General features: G+C 37.0%; 1 protein-coding gene across 1 annotated transcript; it reads left to right on the top strand.

The window, feature by feature from the left end:
* Positions 1 to 400: 400 nt before the first annotated feature.
* Positions 401 to 16,631, top strand: LOC122642805 (phytochromobilin:ferredoxin oxidoreductase, chloroplastic-like). Its single transcript, XM_043836407.1, has 5 exons — positions 401 to 458; positions 10,998 to 11,120; positions 14,189 to 14,280; positions 15,806 to 15,896; positions 16,349 to 16,631. Exons 2-5 carry the CDS (start codon positions 11,025 to 11,027, stop codon positions 16,472 to 16,474), a joined length of 405 nt encoding a protein of 134 aa, XP_043692342.1. The 5' UTR covers positions 401 to 458; positions 10,998 to 11,024; the 3' UTR covers positions 16,475 to 16,631.
* The last annotated feature ends 2,863 nt before the right edge of the window (positions 16,632 to 19,494 follow it).

The following is a 19,494-nucleotide window of genomic DNA, read 5'->3' as shown; positions in this document are numbered from 1 at the left end:
CCTTTAATCGGAATCAGATCACTCCTCCCTAGTCCCTACTGGTCTTACACTTTGAAATGACTCCCTTACCCCTCAAAGGCAAGAAGAGAGAGATACACATAGGGTGCTAACATGCCCAGCCTTCCCCCACCCCCCCCCCCCCCCCTTTCAATTTGATTTTATGAGATGGGGTTCAGTTTTAGTTCTGAATTGACACTCATAGACTAGGCTGGCAATGTGTACGAACCCAAACTAAGAATTTTGAACCTAGCAAGCTCTAGACGTTGTAGAGGGTTCCATGGGATTCACTCATAATAAGAGTTCAAAATATTGAAAACATTGCAGAGGTTTTTAAGATTTTTTTGAGTTTAATATAAAAGCTCCATTGGGGAAGTGACAAAGATATTCAATGGTAGTCTCTCTGCCTTATTCGTTGAAAGAAACACAAACGTCGAACCCATTTGATTCCCTCACTTTTGTAGATGCAGTTAGATCTTTCTCTTCTTCCCTTTTTGTGCTTCTGCTTTGCTTTTTCTGTAGAAATTATGATGCTTTTCTTATGAATTTTTGGGTAGAGACAATCAACTTGTCTTCCAAATTTCCATTGCATTTACTTCCTCTGTTTATTTATTCCAATGGGATTCTCCTTCACTAAATTACATTATACTTTTTAAAAATGTGGAAACTTCTTCAACTTTCAGTTACTTCACTTGGGTACTTTGAATCCAAAGTTGAATACAAAATTAATGAATGGTTAGATTAATGAATAACTCAATATTGACTTGCAGAAACCAATAAGCTTAGATTCAGAATATAGATAAAATTAAGCAAATTTTGTTAGAATAATTTGATCCAAATAGGGGCAAAACCATAAAAGCCGGCCAGGATCTCCATAGGGCATTCAAGAACACAATCAAACAAATAATAGAGAATTAGAGATTGAACCACTAACCTCATTTCGAATCCATAGTGATGATAATCGCAGCGGAAAATAAAGACCAAAGACCAAGGTGCTTCCCCTCTATTCTCAAAGATAACTAGTTTGATGAGAATACCGTATGTACAGGGATGATGAACACTAAATATCTCCCTCTCTTTCCAGAATGCACTCCTCATTAGAGATTGAGAATAATTGTTGTGATGGGCTAGAGGGGGGACCTAGCTCTCTTTGTATAGTAATTCCTATAGGGTCTCTCTCATCATAGTCCTAGTAGGAATCTACCTGGCCCACACTAAAGCCAGTCCACATAGGACTCCTAATATAACTCAATGACCCCCTTTATTAGACCAAGAATACAATTAGCCCGAGTTTAGGAGACTTAATATTAGTCCATATAAAATATTAGATTTAATAAACCAAGTAATATTAAAACTCTAACATTCTCCCACTTGGACTTATATTAAATCCCTTATTTTTAAAAGATTTAAAAAATAGTTTTGACCAAAACAAATCATAGGCTAACAACCCTTTTAAGAAAACTTTATGTACATATTTTAAAAAAACTGAATTGGCCTAGAGATCCTATTAGAAAGTCAATCCTGTCCCATAGAGTTTTAGACTCCGAATCATGGTGGTAACTGCATCTATCAATCGACACAGAGCCTTCCATGGTCACGAGAGCCCTCAACTCCACTAACATGGATGCAATGTGGTAGTGTGGCAATTATATGACACTCACATAGTGATTCCTTATGTATCATCCATTTGTTAGTCCAAAATTTCTCTCCTTCATGCGGCACAGGCACAGTAGAGAAATAATCTTTATGATTCCTATGAATCTGTATGTCTCATCTTGAATAACTCAATTTATACTTTATGTATCACAAAACATACCTTTAGGCTAATAACTTAATGCCCTAGCCTTTGTTTAAGGTTAACATATTCCTTAAGTCTTTAAAACCAGATATATATACATCATGTCAATAAATAAAACACCCATGTGTTCAAAAGAAATGTGCATGCAAAGACAACTGATATATATATATATATATATATATATATATATATATAAACCAAAGTTTACCATAAGGTAAAAATTATCGATGAAAAGAAACTTTAAATTATAATGAAGCAAAATAAAAATAACTCCCACTAAACAACCGCATCCCATGATGCAACTAAGCCCATGCTCATGACATGTCTCTCAAAAACATAAGGACAGAGACTTTTGGTTAGGGGATCTGCAACCATATCATCTGTACCAATATGCTTCACTGCAATGTCACCTTTCATTACTGTCTCCTTTATGGTCAAATACTTGACCTCCATATGCTTAGACCCTCTGAGTCCTTTATTGTTGTTTATAACCAACACAACAGAGCTGTTGTCATAATATATCTGGATGGGTCTATCCACAAAATCTACAAGGATAAATTACACACCACCCCTAATTTTCAAATGAAACTCAAATCACCCCCTCTACAGTAACGGTGTTAGTCTGCTATTAGTTATTGGTGTGAAAGGACTATTTTACCCTTGTACTAAAACATTAGAATTAAATTTACAATACTACCCTTCCTTCATCTTCAACATTGGTCAAGGGTAGTTTAGGGATTTAAATTTATTTAACTGGCTAACATCATCATTTAACAGCATAAAACTAATGGTAGGGACTAATTTATCATATTGGGGTCTAAACCAGGAGTGATTTGAGTTTTTTCAAAAATCAGGGGGTGACGTGTAATTTACCCAATCTACAATAGTCAACTCTTTTATGAGATTCCTGAGAAAAATAGTCTGAGTAGCAGCCCTATAGCATGCTACAAACTCTGCTTGCATGGTCGAAGTGGTCACCAATATCTGCTTTTTACTCTTCCACAATACTACCCCTCCTACCATCAAGAAAACATAGCCTGATGTGGACCTCCTATCATCCTCACAGCCAGCAAAGTCGGAATCTATATAACCTACTATCTTGAGTTCAGGAACGTGTCTGTATGTCAATATATAATCTCTTATCCCTTTTAAGTACCTCAATACTTTCTTGGCAGCAACCCAGTGGCTAAGACCAGGATCTGACTAGTATCTGCCAAGAAGACCCGTCACAAAGGCAATATTCAGTCTGGTACAAACCTGAGCATACATGATACTACCTAGTGCATTAGCATAGGGCACCTTCTTCATTTCATCCCTCTCAGCTTCATTTTTGAGGCACTGTGTCGAGCTCAACTTGTCATCTTTGAGAACAGGAACATTCCCAGGTTTGCAATCCAGCATACTGAACCTCTCCAGAATATGATCAACATAAGCTCTCTGAGAAAGATTTAATATATGGCGAGAACGATCCCTATAAATCTCAATGCCAAGGACAAAAGAAGCCTCACCAAGGTCCTTCATGTCAAATTCCTTAGATAATAGCTGCTTTGTGTTATGCAACATTCCCTAGGTCACTGCTAGCAAGCAGGATGTCATCCACATAAAGATTAAGAAAATAGAATTTGCTCCCACCGACCTTGTGATATATACACTGACCCACTTTGTTTTCCACAAAACCGAATGAAGTCACAACATTATCGAACTTCAGATACCACTGCCTAAAAGCTTGTTTGAGACCTTAAATAGACATCTTGAGTCTATACACAAGATGATCTAAACCATCCACTACAAAACCCTCAGGCTGAACCATATAGTCCTCCTCATCAAGATTTCCGTTGAGAAATACAGTTTTAACATCCATCTGATGCAGCTCCATATCAAAATGAGCCACCAATGCCATAATCATTCTGAAAGAATCCTTCAAAGAGACTAGAGAAAAGGCTCCATTATAGTCTATTCCCTCTCTCTGAGTGAATCCCTTGGCTACCAGTCTGGCTTTTAACCTCTCAACTTTTCCTTTGGAATCTCTTTTAGTTTTATACACCCATTTGCAACCAATGGGATTACACCCTTTAGGTAATTCAACAAGCTCCCAAACATCATTATGTTTCATCGATTGCATCTCATCTTTCATCGCATCTAACCATAAATCTAACAGAGAACTAAAAACAACGTTCGAATAAGTAACTGGATCAACCACACAACCAATGTCATAGTAATGTTTTCCCAGATAGACTTCATAGATAGATTGTATAGCTGACTTTCTCTCCCTGATGGATCTCCGTAATGGTGCTACTGCCTCACCCTAATTCTAAGGAATCTCAGCTAGAACTGCATTAATGATAGGATCCTGAACCACATCCTAATTAAGAGGAATCTCATCAGGTGCCGCATGAATGTCAAGGACCATATCAATATCAAGCTCCTGAACTCCAGCTGGTGTAGCTAATGGCGTCGTATGCCCCTCATCTGTCTGAATAGGTAGAAGATAAGGTACTGATGTACTAACCATGCCATTATCTTGAACAGTCTGAGAACATTCATTCTTTTCGGCCACATCAAATTCCAAAACTTTGCTGTCTATGACTCCATAATCTTAGTGCTTTCACAGGGATTATAAAATTTATATGCCTTCGAATGATCTGGGTAGCTAACAAAGTAGCAATGAGTAGTCTTGGGATCCAACTTGTTTAAAGTTGAATTATATAACTTCACTTCTGCAGGGCACCCCTAAACTCTAAGATGGTTTAAACTGGGTTTATGGCCGATCCACAACTCAAAAGGGGTAAGAGGAATAGCTTTAGTAGATACACAGTTAAGGATATAAAGAGCAGTTTTCAAAGTCTTTCCCTATAAGAACTTAGGTAAATTTATCCTACTAACTATACTCCTTACCATGTCCATAAGGTTGTGGTTACGCCTTTCGGCGACCCCATTTTGTTCAGGACTTCCTGGCATAGTAAACTGACCAACTATCCTAGAGTCATTTAGGTATTTGGAAAACGGGCCCTTAAGCTGTCCAGCATCGCCATGTCTACCATAATATTCACCTCCACGATCGGATCAACAATTTTAATAACTTTCCCCAACTGTTTCTCAACTTCAGTCCTAAAAATCTTGAACTTGTCAAGAGATTCAGATTTTTCTTTAATTAAAAACAGATAGCCATATCGGGAATAATCATCTATAAAAGTGATGAAATAAAAAATTTTACATAGTGTAACTGAATAAGGACCACTAATGTCAGTATGAATGACCTCCAATAGGTTAGAACTACGAACTGCAGTTTTCTTCTTAATTTTGGTCATCTTTCCCTTACAACAGTCTACACAAGTTTTTAGATCACTTTCGAGAGTAGTTAGGATGTCAGACTTTATCAGCCTTTCCACTCTTGCCTTTGAAATGTGACCTAGCCTCTTATGCCACAATGTGAAAGACTGTTCCTTAGGTAATGGTCTTTTAGAGACAACATTTTCAACATTATAGAAGACGTAGATCTCATTGAGAGATAAACACAGTCTGTATAGTCCATTAGACATAATGTAGGAACCAACTTTATTTGAATTAAAAAATAAATTAACCATACTGTTCTTTATTTCAAAATGGTAACCACTCATATCCAAAACTGAAACCGAAATTAAATTCCTCCTGAAGGTCGGTACATAAAAAGTGTTTTTTAAAGTCAAATTAAAACTAAAATCTAATAATAAAATGACATCTCCCACGAACTCTACATTAGAATTTCCATCGTTTCCTACGATCAGCCTTGATTCATCTTTGTTTGGCCTCCTCCGATTTATGAATCCCTATATAGTAAAAGCAACATAGTTAGTTGTACTGCTATCTAGCCACCAAGAACTGGATGGGGTTTCTGATAGATTGGATTCACAATCAAAAGCCAAAGAATCATTACCTAATGGTTACTTAGGCTTGGACAATCAAGCCTTGTATTTATCGCAGTCCTTCTTTATGTGATTCTTCTTCTTACAAAAGAAGCCGTGATCACTCTCTTTCTTAAAAGAGTCTTTTTTGGGTCCCAAATTCTTAGTTCGATCGGACTGTTTATTGGCAGACTTATGAGTATGCTTTTTAGACTTTTTACTCTTACGGGTTTTGGAAGTAAAAAGGGTAGCATGGATTTTATCTTTCATTAGTTTCTCTTCCTCAGAAACAACCCTAGAAATTAGGTCATTAATACTCCAGACTCCATCTTAGGAAATGTAGTTAGTTTTGATAATGTCAAATTCAGAAGGTAAGGTATTAAGGGCTTGATGGACAATTAGGGGCATCAGGAAGAGGATGTTCAAGGCCTTGAGTTAGGTTTGGTAATCAACCATCCTAATAATATAATCCCTAACACCCCCAGAACCATCATATTCCATATTAAACAGCTACTACAGAAGTATCCCAATGTCAGGATTTGATGAAACTTTATATCTCTTGGAAATTGCATCTAGCAATTCCCTAGTAGTACACTGGTCAGGCAGATCACTTTTTAGGTGTTCCGAAATTGACCTCTTATGGACAGTATACTGAGATGATTACTCTTTTGCCATGCAGCATGTACGGACTTTTCATCCTCAGTACTATCATTAGTAAGGTCCATTGGCTTATCCATAATAAGGGATGTGTGCACATCTGTCATTTCCATGGTAAACATAATGTCCTCTTTCCACTTCTTAAAGTTTGACCCAGTAAGAATCTCAATAGTAACCATATTATTGTTGACAGAAAAGGTAACTGAAAATTTAAACAATGAGCAATATAATAATTAGCATGATGCAAGTATAGTTTAAAACCTTATAAACAAATATATGAGAATTTTACACACATCATTGTGAAAACACCTTTGGGCTGAATTCTCAACATGCAATTGTAAAAATCTCTACATATCAGTGGTCATGGGAATACAACTCAACTTTCAAAATCCACCACCTTGGGGTGTGCAGAATTGTAGGGTCGGCATATTCACATGTATGTTATATATGTACCCCTTCAAGTACCAACACATGATCACCACCTTTGGGTGTATGACCACACATTAGAGTTGAAGGACATCCCATAACTGTATTAGACCGGTGTTTCACAAATCCAACAAAGAAGTTCGCTTTGGCGGCTACATCCTGTTGAACCCATGAAACCCTCTCTGGGATTTACCAAAACTACTCAAATCCTTTTAATAATTAGTGCAAATTTTACAATTTATGAAAAGGGGTTGAATATCTTAAAATTTACATAAAACATGCCAATAATTCTGTTCATCAAGGTAGGTATTCCAGAAAGTCAAAAAATCAGTTCGGTTCCCAATGGATCGAACAGACATATCGCAAAGAGATTGTACATGAATAGAATACCAAAAACATTAAAAATATAAAAATTTGATCATAACAGAAGGTACCACTATGTAAGGCTCACAAAAACAGAACCAATGCAAAAAATGGGAGCCCAAACAAAGCCTCCACGTGTCGACGGAAGTTTGTAGGCAAAGATGGCGCATGGCCGTCACGTGCCCTGGCCAGGCCACATTCGTCCATGCGCAGGTCTAGGCCAGGTCCAAACGAGCTAAGACTGACTGGTTCGGTTCTGGCCTGGGTCTGGCTGGTCTAATTGGTTTGATTCGGTCCAATTCAATTATGGTCCATTTGGTCCGGCTCAACCCGATTCAGGTAAATAAAAAAAGGATTGGCGGGTCGGATTTTTGGGTTAAGAAACGGGTCGACCTGACTCGATGGTACACGTTAGCACACCACATTATAGTTAACGGCGCACGTTAGAAAAACCAAGATTTTTCTTTTTAATTTTCAAATAAAACAGCAAGTGAGATCACCCGCCACTGCCGGCGGCGCGTGAGGGCACGTCTGGTGGCGACTGGCGATGATCCACCCACCAAAATTCTCGGCTTTTCGAGCTCTACCTTCCTGTGCAGTTTATTTCAACTTTCACCGAACCAAAAAATCAGCAGAATGCACAAAGTCCGTACAGGTTTTCCCAAAATTGGAAAAAAACCCCAAATCCTTGATTCGAAACAAAAAAATTTGATTCCCTTAGCATGATTTATTATTTTTGAATCAATATAGGTTCAAGAACGGATCTATGGAGGCTCTGATACCACATGTTAGAATAATTTGATCCAAATGGAGATAACCATAAAAGCCAGGATCTCTATAGGGAGTACAAGAACACAATCAAACAAATAATAGAGAATCAGAGATAGAATCACTAACCTTGTTTCGAATCCATAGTGATGATAATCGCAGCGAAAAATAAAGACAAAAGACCACCGTGCTTCCTCTTTATTCCCAATGATAACTGGCTTGATGAGAATACCGTATGCATAGGGATGATGAACACTAAATATCTCCTTCTCTTTCTAGAATGCACTCCTCAACAGAGATTGAGAATAATTGTTGTGATGGGCTAGAGGGGGGACCTAGCTCGCTTTATATAGTAATTCTTATAGGGCCTCTCTCATCATAGTCCTAGTAGGAATCTACTTGGCCCACACTAAAGCCAGTCCACATAGGACTCCTAATATAACTCAATGACCCCCTTTATTAAACCAATAATACAATTAGCTTGAGTTTAGGAGACTATATTAGTCCATATAAAATATTAGATTTAATATTAAACTAAGTATTAAAACTCTAACAAATTTCACTAAAAAATTGACATCTGACCAGTTTGGGGACTTTGTCGGTTGGTGGGACGGGAATGGCTTCTCTATTTTCTTTTTCTGCTATCATATGTTTTGGGATTGTAGGAGTGGGTTGTTGTTGGCTTCCGTTTGATGGTTGTTGTTTGATTTGTAGGGATGTAAATGGATATTCGAAAATCAGAATTCGATTCGTATCCTTATTCATTTAGGGGTATCCGTATCTATTTAGGGATATTCGGAAAAAAAATTCAAATAATCCGGAAAAAAAATATCCGATCTAAATAGATATCCAACTAATAATAAGAAATGGGTAATTTACATATACCACCCTTAAGGTTTAACGATAATATAATTATACTCCTCAGTTTTGGATAATTCTGCGTACCCCCTGAGGTTTACAAACGTTAACAGATGCTCCCAAACCGTCAATTTATGACTAACAACGTTAAAATTAAGAGGGAAATCGACCAAACTGCCTTCATCTTCCCCAAAAAGTTTCCCTTATTTTTATTCTTGAAGAACCCTAACCTGTAACTGAAACCCTCTTCACCCCTTTCACTACCTCTTCTCCTTCTTCTAAAACCTAATCGAATTTCAAGGCAGACATCAAGAGCTTCCTTCCTCAAATTTCCCTTGGCCTCAATCATATCATAACTAAGTCCCTTCGCTCCTCTTCTAATCAATCATCATCGAATGTTGTTCCCTCCAATATCGGCATTGATAAGAGCAAGGGCACCGACGGTGGTGGCGATGGTGGTCATACCAAATGTGCTCTTCCCCATCACCCTAATCCAACCTTGGAGCTAGGTCTGTAATCTGTTTGATTGGATTTTGATTAATAGATTTGAATAATCTGTTAAAAGTTTTTTTTTAAATTGGGTTATTTACTTGTTGAGAGATCAGTTGTTGGGGAATTCTTGTGGCTAGGAAAAAGATATCAATGGGCTCAATCAAAATCTTTGAGATCACCATATACTGCCAGTCCAGGGCTTGAGGTAATGAATTTGTACTTAGTTGAGATTCTTTTAGGTTGGTTGAGAAATGGAGTTTCTGGCTGGTCATTTCTGTGACATATGTGCTGTAGGCCTTTTGCACAACCAAGGATATCCAATCTCCTCGCTTCCAGGCCGTAATGCGGGTCACAAGTAGCCGGAGGAGGAAAAAACCGGATGTGAAGAGCTTCTCTCATGAACTATGTTCCAAAGGGGGAGTCCGGCCCTTTCCATTCTAGATGCCTCGTGCATTTGAGCGAACAGAGGTAATCATTTAATTCTTCTTGATATGATTTTTGAAATTTATTCTTTTAAGATTTGTATGTTATTTTGTTCAAATATTTCCTTAAATTCGAAAATCAGAATTCGATTCGTATCCTTATTCGTTTAGGGGTATCCGTATCTTTTTAGGGATATCCGGAAAAAAATTCAAATAATCCGGAAAATAAATTATCCGATCTGAATAGATATCCAACTTATAATAAAAAATCAGCTAATGATTTTGAGGATTTTTGAAGATTCAACAACTTCTAAGGAATGAGGAAATGAGAATCATGAGACTACGACAGCTGAGAGACATGGACTCAGGGTGAAATTGTATTTGCTAGGGGAGGAAGGTCTGGGTACACAAGTTTAGGATGTAAACGGATAGTCGAAAATCTGAATTCAATTCGAATCATATCCATTTGGATATCCATATTCGATCATGAAATATCCGGATCCGATGCGTATTCGATCCGTTTGCATCTCTACTGATTTGGGTGCGTCCATTCAGCTCATTCTTGCTTTATTTTGGTGGTAGGAGAGCCAGTCAGATTGGCGTTCAAATCTAGTTTTTCATTTGTGTTGGGACAAAAATTAAGATTTTTTCAGCCTCGATTCAGATAACCTTTGTGGTTGTATATTCTCACTGATTTCTACTTCTTTTTCATCTTAGTATCTAAAGAAGTGAAATTTTTTGGTGACACTTAACTATAATTTAATTATTGTTTGTTTGTTATCTATGAGATTTCAACAAATGTTTTTTGCTCTTATACCTGAGACTTCTTTCCATTGATGAGATTTCCATTTGTAGTGGCTTAAAGAGAAGCTACCAATTTGTGGATATGGTCACTGGAAACTGCATGGAAATTTCCCTGACTATGTTCTCGTGGAAATGTACTCAGGACACTTCAAATTTTCTGCTGTAATAAATCTTTTTTCCAAAATTTTAGTTAAGAAGAGGAGATGAACTAATACTGCAAACTGCGATCTTGGTGTTCGTTTTGTTAAAATCTTTCCCCTTAAATGGAATGGGAATTTAGTCTTTTTTTATAGATTGAAAAAGTGTGAAATATTCTTCAAGGTGTGCTTCTCGCATAACTACTCAGGCGCATGTGGTATATTTAAGTGCTTAATTGTTTTTAGCCCTATTTGTATCTTTACTTTGTCATCTACCCAATGATATGAAATCACAATTTACATCAGTAAATTTGGAAATCCATTGATGTCTGTAGGAGGTTTTATGATTTTCTTTGATTCCTTATTGTATTTCGTATTTTCGTTATTGATTCATCAGGAAAAATTCAGTTCTTTGAAGGCCATGGATGGACAGACAAAGCTTCAGATGCTATCATTCCACGCTCCCAAGATTAGGCTCCTCGGTGGTTTGACCATCGAAGGGAGTGAAGGAATGCAGTTAATAATTTTGATTTTGTGTTTTGATGCTTTTATTTGAACTAAATTCAATGAGATTCAGCACTTCATAAGTTAATATTTCTAAGATTTCTCTTCTACAATTGGTTCTGCTCTGCAGAATAGTCTCTTCAACTTGATGAGATTTCTTCTCTCCCATATTTTCCTATAGTATCAAATCAAACTAAAACTAGATTAGGTGATTGTGGAATCCAGATGCTATTTACTCCTAAATTTCCTATTGGTATCCATGTGGATTTATTTATTTATTTTGAGTTCTAAGATAAATCCGAGAAAACTTCTGAATGTTGATCTAGAGCTTCACAATTGATTGTATAAGATCCTGGAAATACTAAATATAGTTAACTATGCAGAAGTTTCTGACAGACTAGTCTTCTATAATTGGGAGCTGAAAAAGCTTTGTAGTTCTTGACATGTATCATACCCTCATCATCTGGTTCTTCACATAAGCGCGGATTCAAAAGACCCTGTATTTCTGGATGTCCGTTAACTTCATCAAGCCCCAGCATTGGTAGTTGTTAAGGCTGTGCTTCATCACATCTCCTTCATCGTGAATTCCCAATGGACCATGTGGTGGACTTGGTTTGTCCTTGTATAAGACCATCTTCTCAGGTTAATGATTTCTATTAGAAGTTGCAGATGTCAGTAACTATGATACCATTTCTCATGAGTTATGTAAAAAAGTGGGGAATCAACAATGCCTTCTCAATTCTGAGAACATGTTTATTGAGTTAGCCTATACGGAGAGAGAGTTCCATACAAGATGAAGCTCAGCCAAACTGTCCCCAATACTTGTTAATCTAGTATAAAACATCAGCTTTAATTAAAATCGAATGCCCTTTATCACCTATAATCAAATAGTGACACAGTCTAGTTACATCACTTGTTATCTTATGTATGTAGGAGATAGGGATTGGATGTTGCCCCGAGTTTGGTGGCTTTAGAAGGATGGGTTATATTCTCACAACCTCAGACCAAGAATTCAACCTAAGGTGGTAAGCCTCAAATCTAACTTGTCCATAACTGATTTTTTTCTGGGTTTTTTTTTTTTTTTTTTTTTGGGGGTGGGGGTGGGGGTGGGGATGGAGGGTGGAACTCCTCTGTAATTGTCATTTTTCTGTTTTTAAACTCGAGTTGACTCTCATCCTCCCACCCCCTCCTTTTCTCCTCCATGCTCAAATATTTTTTTCAATCTCTACCTTAAAACCCACAACCTGATCTAAGCCACAAGCCCATAATCTTTCTCTATTTCTTTTTTCCCATTCTTTATGGTCTGCCTTATTTGCATCACCTGATGGGACTGAATTAACACTGGATTCCTTTCGGCTGATTGAAATCAGTATTAGTCATTCCATTAAACCTGAACTATTACTATAATCATCCTTAAAAGGGGGAAAACATGGGCCAGGCAGGGCAACCCAAATTGGTTGTTGTTAACCCCATCCCACCCAACAAAAATACAAATTTCAGATTCAGGCTGAGTGGGGTTGGATTGGCTCAATTTAGAATATGCTTCTAGGCTATGATATTTCTGCACTAGATGCTCTAGTTTTTGCATTTATGATTTTTCAGACATACTACATAAGTTACATTCATACAATCTGATATAGAAAATACTAAATCAATGATTGCTATGGTATGATATATCTAGAGTTTTAACAAGATGTATATAAATACCATGTGTTATCACATTACGTTGCATATCTAAACATGTGAGGCAAGCTTTGACCTTAGCTGGGCTGGGCTGGACTGAAGTTGAAGCCTCCATCCTGACCCTGTCTTGCCCAATCTCAGGCTGGAATTTCTTGACCATACCCCAATCCATGGGCTTGAAAGCCAGCCAACCCTGGATATAGTTTCCTTGAAGCTCAATTTATAGTCTTTCCTGTTGGTCTGGATAATAACTAATAAATCTTTTTCTAGGTTTCCCATGTTAATTTAAATATATATTAATGTCCAAAAATTATTAGCATACCTAATGTACCATACCTGCTCATGTCTGAATCTGATATAGAGAGCTTTGAGAACATAATCTAATGTTTTAAATCTCAAGAACACTTGAATCATCTTGGATCATACAATTGTTTTTTGATCACCTAAACAAGTACTATTCCAGGGACACTTGACAAGAGTCAATTCATCTGTTTTCCATGGCCTCCATGGTTTTGGGTTAAGACACTGTTTTTTGGTCAAATTTAGTATTGCTACAAACTTGTTAAATTTAATTGTTGAACTGTTCATTGAGAACACACTCTAAACCCTAAACCCTAAACCCATGGCTAACTTTCTCCTAGAAATTTCATAGTTTGAAACCACAAAACTGGACAGTTGAACCATTTGAACTACAAACTTCTAGTCCTTTTGCATTGCAGTTTTGGCCACTGCTTGAAAGAGTGCATGAGAGAGCTTAGGACCTTTTTCTATCTGCTTGAAAGTATTTCGTTAATTGGCTTATGGCAGAGCTATACAGAAGAATGTTTGTGACATGTGTCTGACACTATGGCAGGTTATTTTTAGTTTTTTATTTTTCCTGATCATTTGGCACTAATGTCTTGAATATTGAAGGTGTTGGCCCTTGGAGATCCAAAGTACCACTCATTTGACCTATTTCACTGTATAGTGTGATCAACTGGAATGGCTGTGCTTCAGTCATTCATTTACAGAGTCCTACTGACAATGCTATTGTTCATCTGCACTTTGACTTTTGAACTAATATTGGTGAGAAATAGTTCATGACTGAGACAAAGAATGGATCTGTAAAGGGGGAAAGCTTTTCCTTTGTTAGCTTTTATCAAGACTCAATTTGTTTCAATGAGAGATATTTTACAGGAATTGTCTTAGAAAACATAAGATTATTGCATAGGAATCAAAAAGAGAAATTATTTTACCAAAATAATCTCTTCTAGCTTATGGGGATTATTTTGAGCTGCATTATGTCTCATTAAGCTTTCACATTTGTATTATGATCTCTTGTGAGTTGCTTAGTCTTAATTCTTTCTCTCCCCACCCCCTTGTTCCTAAGTTCTAAATTTCATTAATTTATTTATGCAAGTTTTGGATTTTTCTGTATTGCCAGAGCCAGAATTTGTCGTGCCTATCTGTGCCAACTTTTTCACCGCTGCTAGCATGAACATAGTAGTCTTGTGAGTTACTGTTTCTCTTTCCTCCGATTTCCACAACCATTTTGAAACTGAAAAATTATTAGATGTTTACAAGAATTATATCTTGATCTATACAAATATTTTCTTATTTGACTTGATTGCATGGAACTCTTATACTGATATTTCAAACTTTACAAAAACCTATAGTTTAAATCCAAATTGAGGTATCCTGCTCACTTGATCTTCAATACCTGAAATATAGGCAAGTGTTACTTTTGCATAAGACCAATCCTTACTTTATATCAAGCTATTGACATTATCGAGTGAGTTGATGATGTCTTCATCTTGTAGCCTTCAGAACTATCCCTTGTACTTTAAAAAGAAAACAGATAATTTTTATTCGACATTGTTGTACTTTGTAATCACAATACTTTGCTGTTTGTAGGGTCAAATAATATACAGAGCACAACACTTAAAGAGGTAGCCATAGCTCCCGACACTCCCCCACACAAATCCTGATATTTTGCAACTTGACAGTTAATTGATGGCATTTCGCTCCTTCAGATATCCTTTCCATTGCCTTCTGCACCAAATGCAATTTCATGTGTTTTTCTGAGAGGTCTACATATCTCTAAAAATACAATGATTCCTCTCCCACCATTGCACCCATGTTTCACAAGTGAGAGTATGCTATTCTCCAATTCGGTTCGTCCCTCCAATGGTACTTTTATTCATGAAAGTGTGATATCCTCTTGCCAACACTAGGATCACCTCGGCTACCTTAAAATAAATAACAACATTGATGTTAAAAATTCCCATATTCTCCACACTGTGCAATGAAACAAATGACTTCCGTGAGCAGTTGTGAGCTTCATCACAATTTGCTACACTTAGCTTTTTCCATTAGCACTTCTCTTCCCACAAAACCTCCAATCCATTTTCCAAATAGTTCTTCATCAATTTTTTTTTAATGGTCTAATGGAAACACTCTACTCCGTTCAGGAGTGCATGCCACAAACCAATGCAGCAAATGGTATTTCCGTTCTCCATCTTTTCCATACTAAAGAATCTCTCTGTAATGTTTCTTTCTTGTTTAACAATGGTAAGCAAACTGGTATATTGGCAATTTCATTTTTCTTTAAAATCAAGATCGGCTCTAGTCCCCCCCCCCCTCTAATAATAGATAATGTTCTTTTCATGTGAACTAGTAAGACATGACCAGAATTCCTTTTGGTCTTGACTTCTTTTGGAAAATTTCTTCATGTTTATCTAGTTTTATAACCTTAAATTTCTTGAAAATAAAAAAAAAAAGCGGAATGACATGCTGAAAATCTAATAGTTGATGATCTATGTTTCAGACACATTCATAAACATGACACTCACAATTTGAACTAGATATTTCCAGTGTGAGTTGCTGCATATTGTCAGTGCTATGAATCTCTTTTGATATCAGATAGCCATTTGATGATTTGAATATTCATGTCATTTTCTCGGAACAGATTTTCATTCCTTGAATTGTTTGGATCTTCAAAGACTCTGGAACTTACCCTTAATTGGTCATTTTTAGGGACCTTAATCCTTTGTATGATGCCATTAACCATGGCGACTACAAGCAGAAGTATTATGAAAGGCTGCGTCTTGCAGCCAAGTACATTGAGGTGAGAAAAATGTTTGAGGAACTGCTACCATAGCCATCCCATATTGTGGATATTTATACTTAATTTTTAACCTCTCTGAAAGTAATGGTATGGAGCCTTAACACACAATTTATGCAGCATTTACATTGGGGAAGCAAGATTACAGCTGATTCTTTGAGATTTTTTTCACCAATTGTTATACGGACAAAGTTTACATCAGGTCAGTACAAGTATAATATTTATATTCTACATTTTCATGGATTATTACAAGGTATAAACTTTTGAAATGTTTCTCTGTAGTCTAATTTGACATATATTGAGGTGCAGTCAATTATTTTCTGGATGATAAATCAGGTTCATTTTTTTATTTTAATGAAACAATTGTTGATTACTATCTAATTTGCCTCAGATGTTGGACTAACAGAAAACTAAAGTCCTTTTGGTATTATGATGCATTTACTAGACATTTATAGGCCTGGCTTGGACTGATGGACCAAGCAGCAGAGGAGACAGATGACTCTCGGATTCTTTGTAATCATAAAGCACAGCATAAATATCTGAATGGAGAGCTGAGAAGGTGTTTCATTTTTTCCTTGTAATCAACTACCCATCTTCATTCCATTGCACTCAGCTAAGATTTTGAAATCCTGAAATTTCTTGCATAATGTTAACAAATCCTCAGTGGTCTTGGTTCTAATGGCCTTACCTAAAACAGTAGAAAAGAAACCATACCTGTAAGCAAGTCCAAATTCCTGTAAGGCTCTGTTTGTTTCGGCATAAAATTTTACTTGAAATTTTTCACTTCAAAAATTTATATGTAAAATTTTAAATGTTAAAAAGTGTTCCAATGTTTGTTTTCTTATGGAAACAAATATTAGAAAATTTTTCAACATGTAAAATTTTACATTTACGAAGTAAAATTTGCCGTGTAAAATTTTCAAGGTAAAACTTTATGCAGAAACAAACAAAGCCAGTAGGAAAAATTGATGCAATGATGTTCAATCACCTGAAATATATTTTGCAAAGACAAATTCGAATGCCATTTCATATTTCTGGTTGACAAACCAAAGGCTTCTGGGGAAACACCATGTTAAATGTAGATGTTATCTTACATGGTCTGCACACAGGCTATGTTTGGTATGCATTCCCATTCTCAAAATGCAGAATGTATTCTTAATTGAGAATGCGAACACTATTTAGATATAGGTTTGGTTAAAATGCGGTCTCTATTTCAAAATGCTTAGACACTTGATCTAACACCTCATGTGAGCCAGACTAAGGAAGATGATAAAAGGAACTAGCGTCGTAAGGGTTTCCATTCCTCATCAAGGTATAGCTCATGAAAGCAGATCTAACTCCGAATTGAAACCAGCAGACGAGAGGAACTACGAAGAACAATTGAGGAAGAGAAAATCCAATTGTTCATATAACATAATACGAACCAGATAGAGAACTACATCTATTTGTTAGAGATATAAGGAATAAAAAAAAGGAGAGAAATAAAGGAAAATAGGAAGACAACAAGTTGAGATGAAGATCGAAAACAAGATAAATCGTCAGGTCACATTTGTGAAGCAAAGGAATGGACTTCTCAAGAAGGCGTGCAAGCTTTCAGTTCTTTGTGATGCTGAGAATGTTCTCATCATATTCTCTAATCGAGGAAAGCTTTATAAGTTTTGTAGCAGCTCTAGGTATGCTATCAGATCGGTCTCTCTCATAATCTCAAATGCTTTGATGCTTAGCAATTAGTTTGTCTTGTGTAAATAAATCACCAGCCATTAGAGTGTTACCTAGACGGAGATGGGAATGCAGTAGAAGGATCTCATACAAATTTTGTTACAAGCTGTACAAACTCGAATGATCTTCTTCAACCTCAAGATATCTTGAAAGGCTTCTCCACAGAGAACTCCACACGACAAATCCTTGGGAACAAATGGAATCCCATAGAGAACACACTAATAACTGGGTGAACAAGATTGAGAGTGAGAGAGAGATCTCAATGGTGCAAGAATGCAATTCAGGTTTTGGGGTGACTTGATTATATTTATATATAATCATTCCCACCTGCTGATAGTGTCCCACTCTAAATAGGAATCACAGAGAGGGAAGAGACCTAATGTCACACCCCAATCCACCCCCTGGGAGGATTTAGGCAAGTGATCGGATATCCTATGACATCCGCCAATCCCCAAGGATCTAGAAGCAGTATTTACACGTCACAAACCACACATTGAGGTTAAAAGATAATAAAAGAATATCAGAGTGCAACGGAAGATCGAATTACCTGCAGATGATTTATATCATCAATAATAAAATCCCAAGTACCTATGTTATACCGTATACATATCCATTTATGTTCAATAAGTACATTGTCTTGGTAATTACACTTCTTGAAAGAAAGAAACTTAAATAATAACAAAATCGTAGCTAAGCAACGAGATGAGGGAGATCTGCAATTCCATCGATAGCTTCCCCGCCCATTAGCAAACCCATACCTACAAAATCAGCTAAAAGAGAATATACAAGAGTGTGAGCTCCACCGAGCCCGTGAATGAAATATAAACCATGCATGTACATGCAAACACAACCAAATGAGTCCTACATGAGGTGCAATTCATTTTATTTATTAGCCACCTAACGTCACAACTAAGGTAGGTTAGTGCTACTATAATCCCCAATACATGTATCCCTGGTACGGGCTTGATTATCCCTTCCAGCGATATACCCATTGAGTTGTCGGAGAAGACCAGTCGGCTCCCGCATTCATTCCTAGGTCAGTCCGACCAGCCCTCTGTGATTAACATGTGGGGTAACCGTTAGTATTTAGCTCAATTCTTTTTCCTTTTTAATTGTGGCATAAAGCCCGGCATATAGCTCCTGACATTAATTGTGGCGTAAAGCCCGGCATATAGCTCCTGACATTAATTGTGGCTCCCACAGGCATCCAATACCTTAACCCCTGTTGGCAAGGGTGCGTAGCACAAGTGATGAAACTCTAGCCCCAAGTCTATATGGCATCGTATGAATCAGGCGGTGTCAACCGTATCCCATAATACGGGCTACCACAAGCCTCATTTTCAAGTCGGCTACGGCATCTAATCTAGCAATTTCACATACAAGCATTATCATACATTTTCAATGTTCATCAGATAAGATTCAAAATTCAAATGAGAATATAAAACAATTTAAAATAATTAAAGACAGTAAATATTGTTGTTGTCATGACCCATCAATCATGTTACACGGTCCCCGTCGGTATCTAACACTGCGCCACGTGTTCAAGGTTATAACCTATGTTAACCGGGCCATTAAAGTATGTCAATCATGGTTTAGAAAAGGTTAATGTCCTAGGGTTGGTCTAGGTTTGATTGGATTCAGATTTGAGAACTTAAACATTAAGTTATAATTCTCTGGGACTTGCACTGGGCCTTTGGGTCAAACTCCCAGTGCATCACCCAGAGATACAGAACCCATGTTCTAATGAATTTTAAGGAAATATTAACTTAATCACAACCCCACCAAGCATGCAAAACAGGGCCAAAGGTTTCAGCTCATGTTTGGCTCAGTCTAGGTGCGTGTACCTAGCTCTGTGGGGCCCACTTGTACACCCAAAGTGTGG

This window comes from Telopea speciosissima, chromosome 10 (genome assembly GCF_018873765.1).
Source record: "Telopea speciosissima isolate NSW1024214 ecotype Mountain lineage chromosome 10, Tspe_v1, whole genome shotgun sequence".
NCBI lineage: Eukaryota > Viridiplantae > Streptophyta > Magnoliopsida > Proteales > Proteaceae > Telopea > Telopea speciosissima.
This window is presented reverse-complemented; position numbering and strand designations above follow the sequence as displayed.

Coding starts and splice junctions, on each gene's coding strand:
- LOC122642805 (XM_043836407.1), top strand. CDS start 11,025: ATGGATGGACAGACAAAGCTTCAGATGCTATCATTCCACGCTCCCAAG. Junction 14,281..15,805: donor AGCATGAACATAGTAGTCTT/GTGAGTTACTGT, acceptor GGTCATTTTTAG/GGACCTTAATCCTTTGTATG. Junction 15,897..16,348: donor TTGCAGCCAAGTACATTGAG/GTGAGAAAAATG, acceptor AGACATTTATAG/GCCTGGCTTGGACTGATGGA.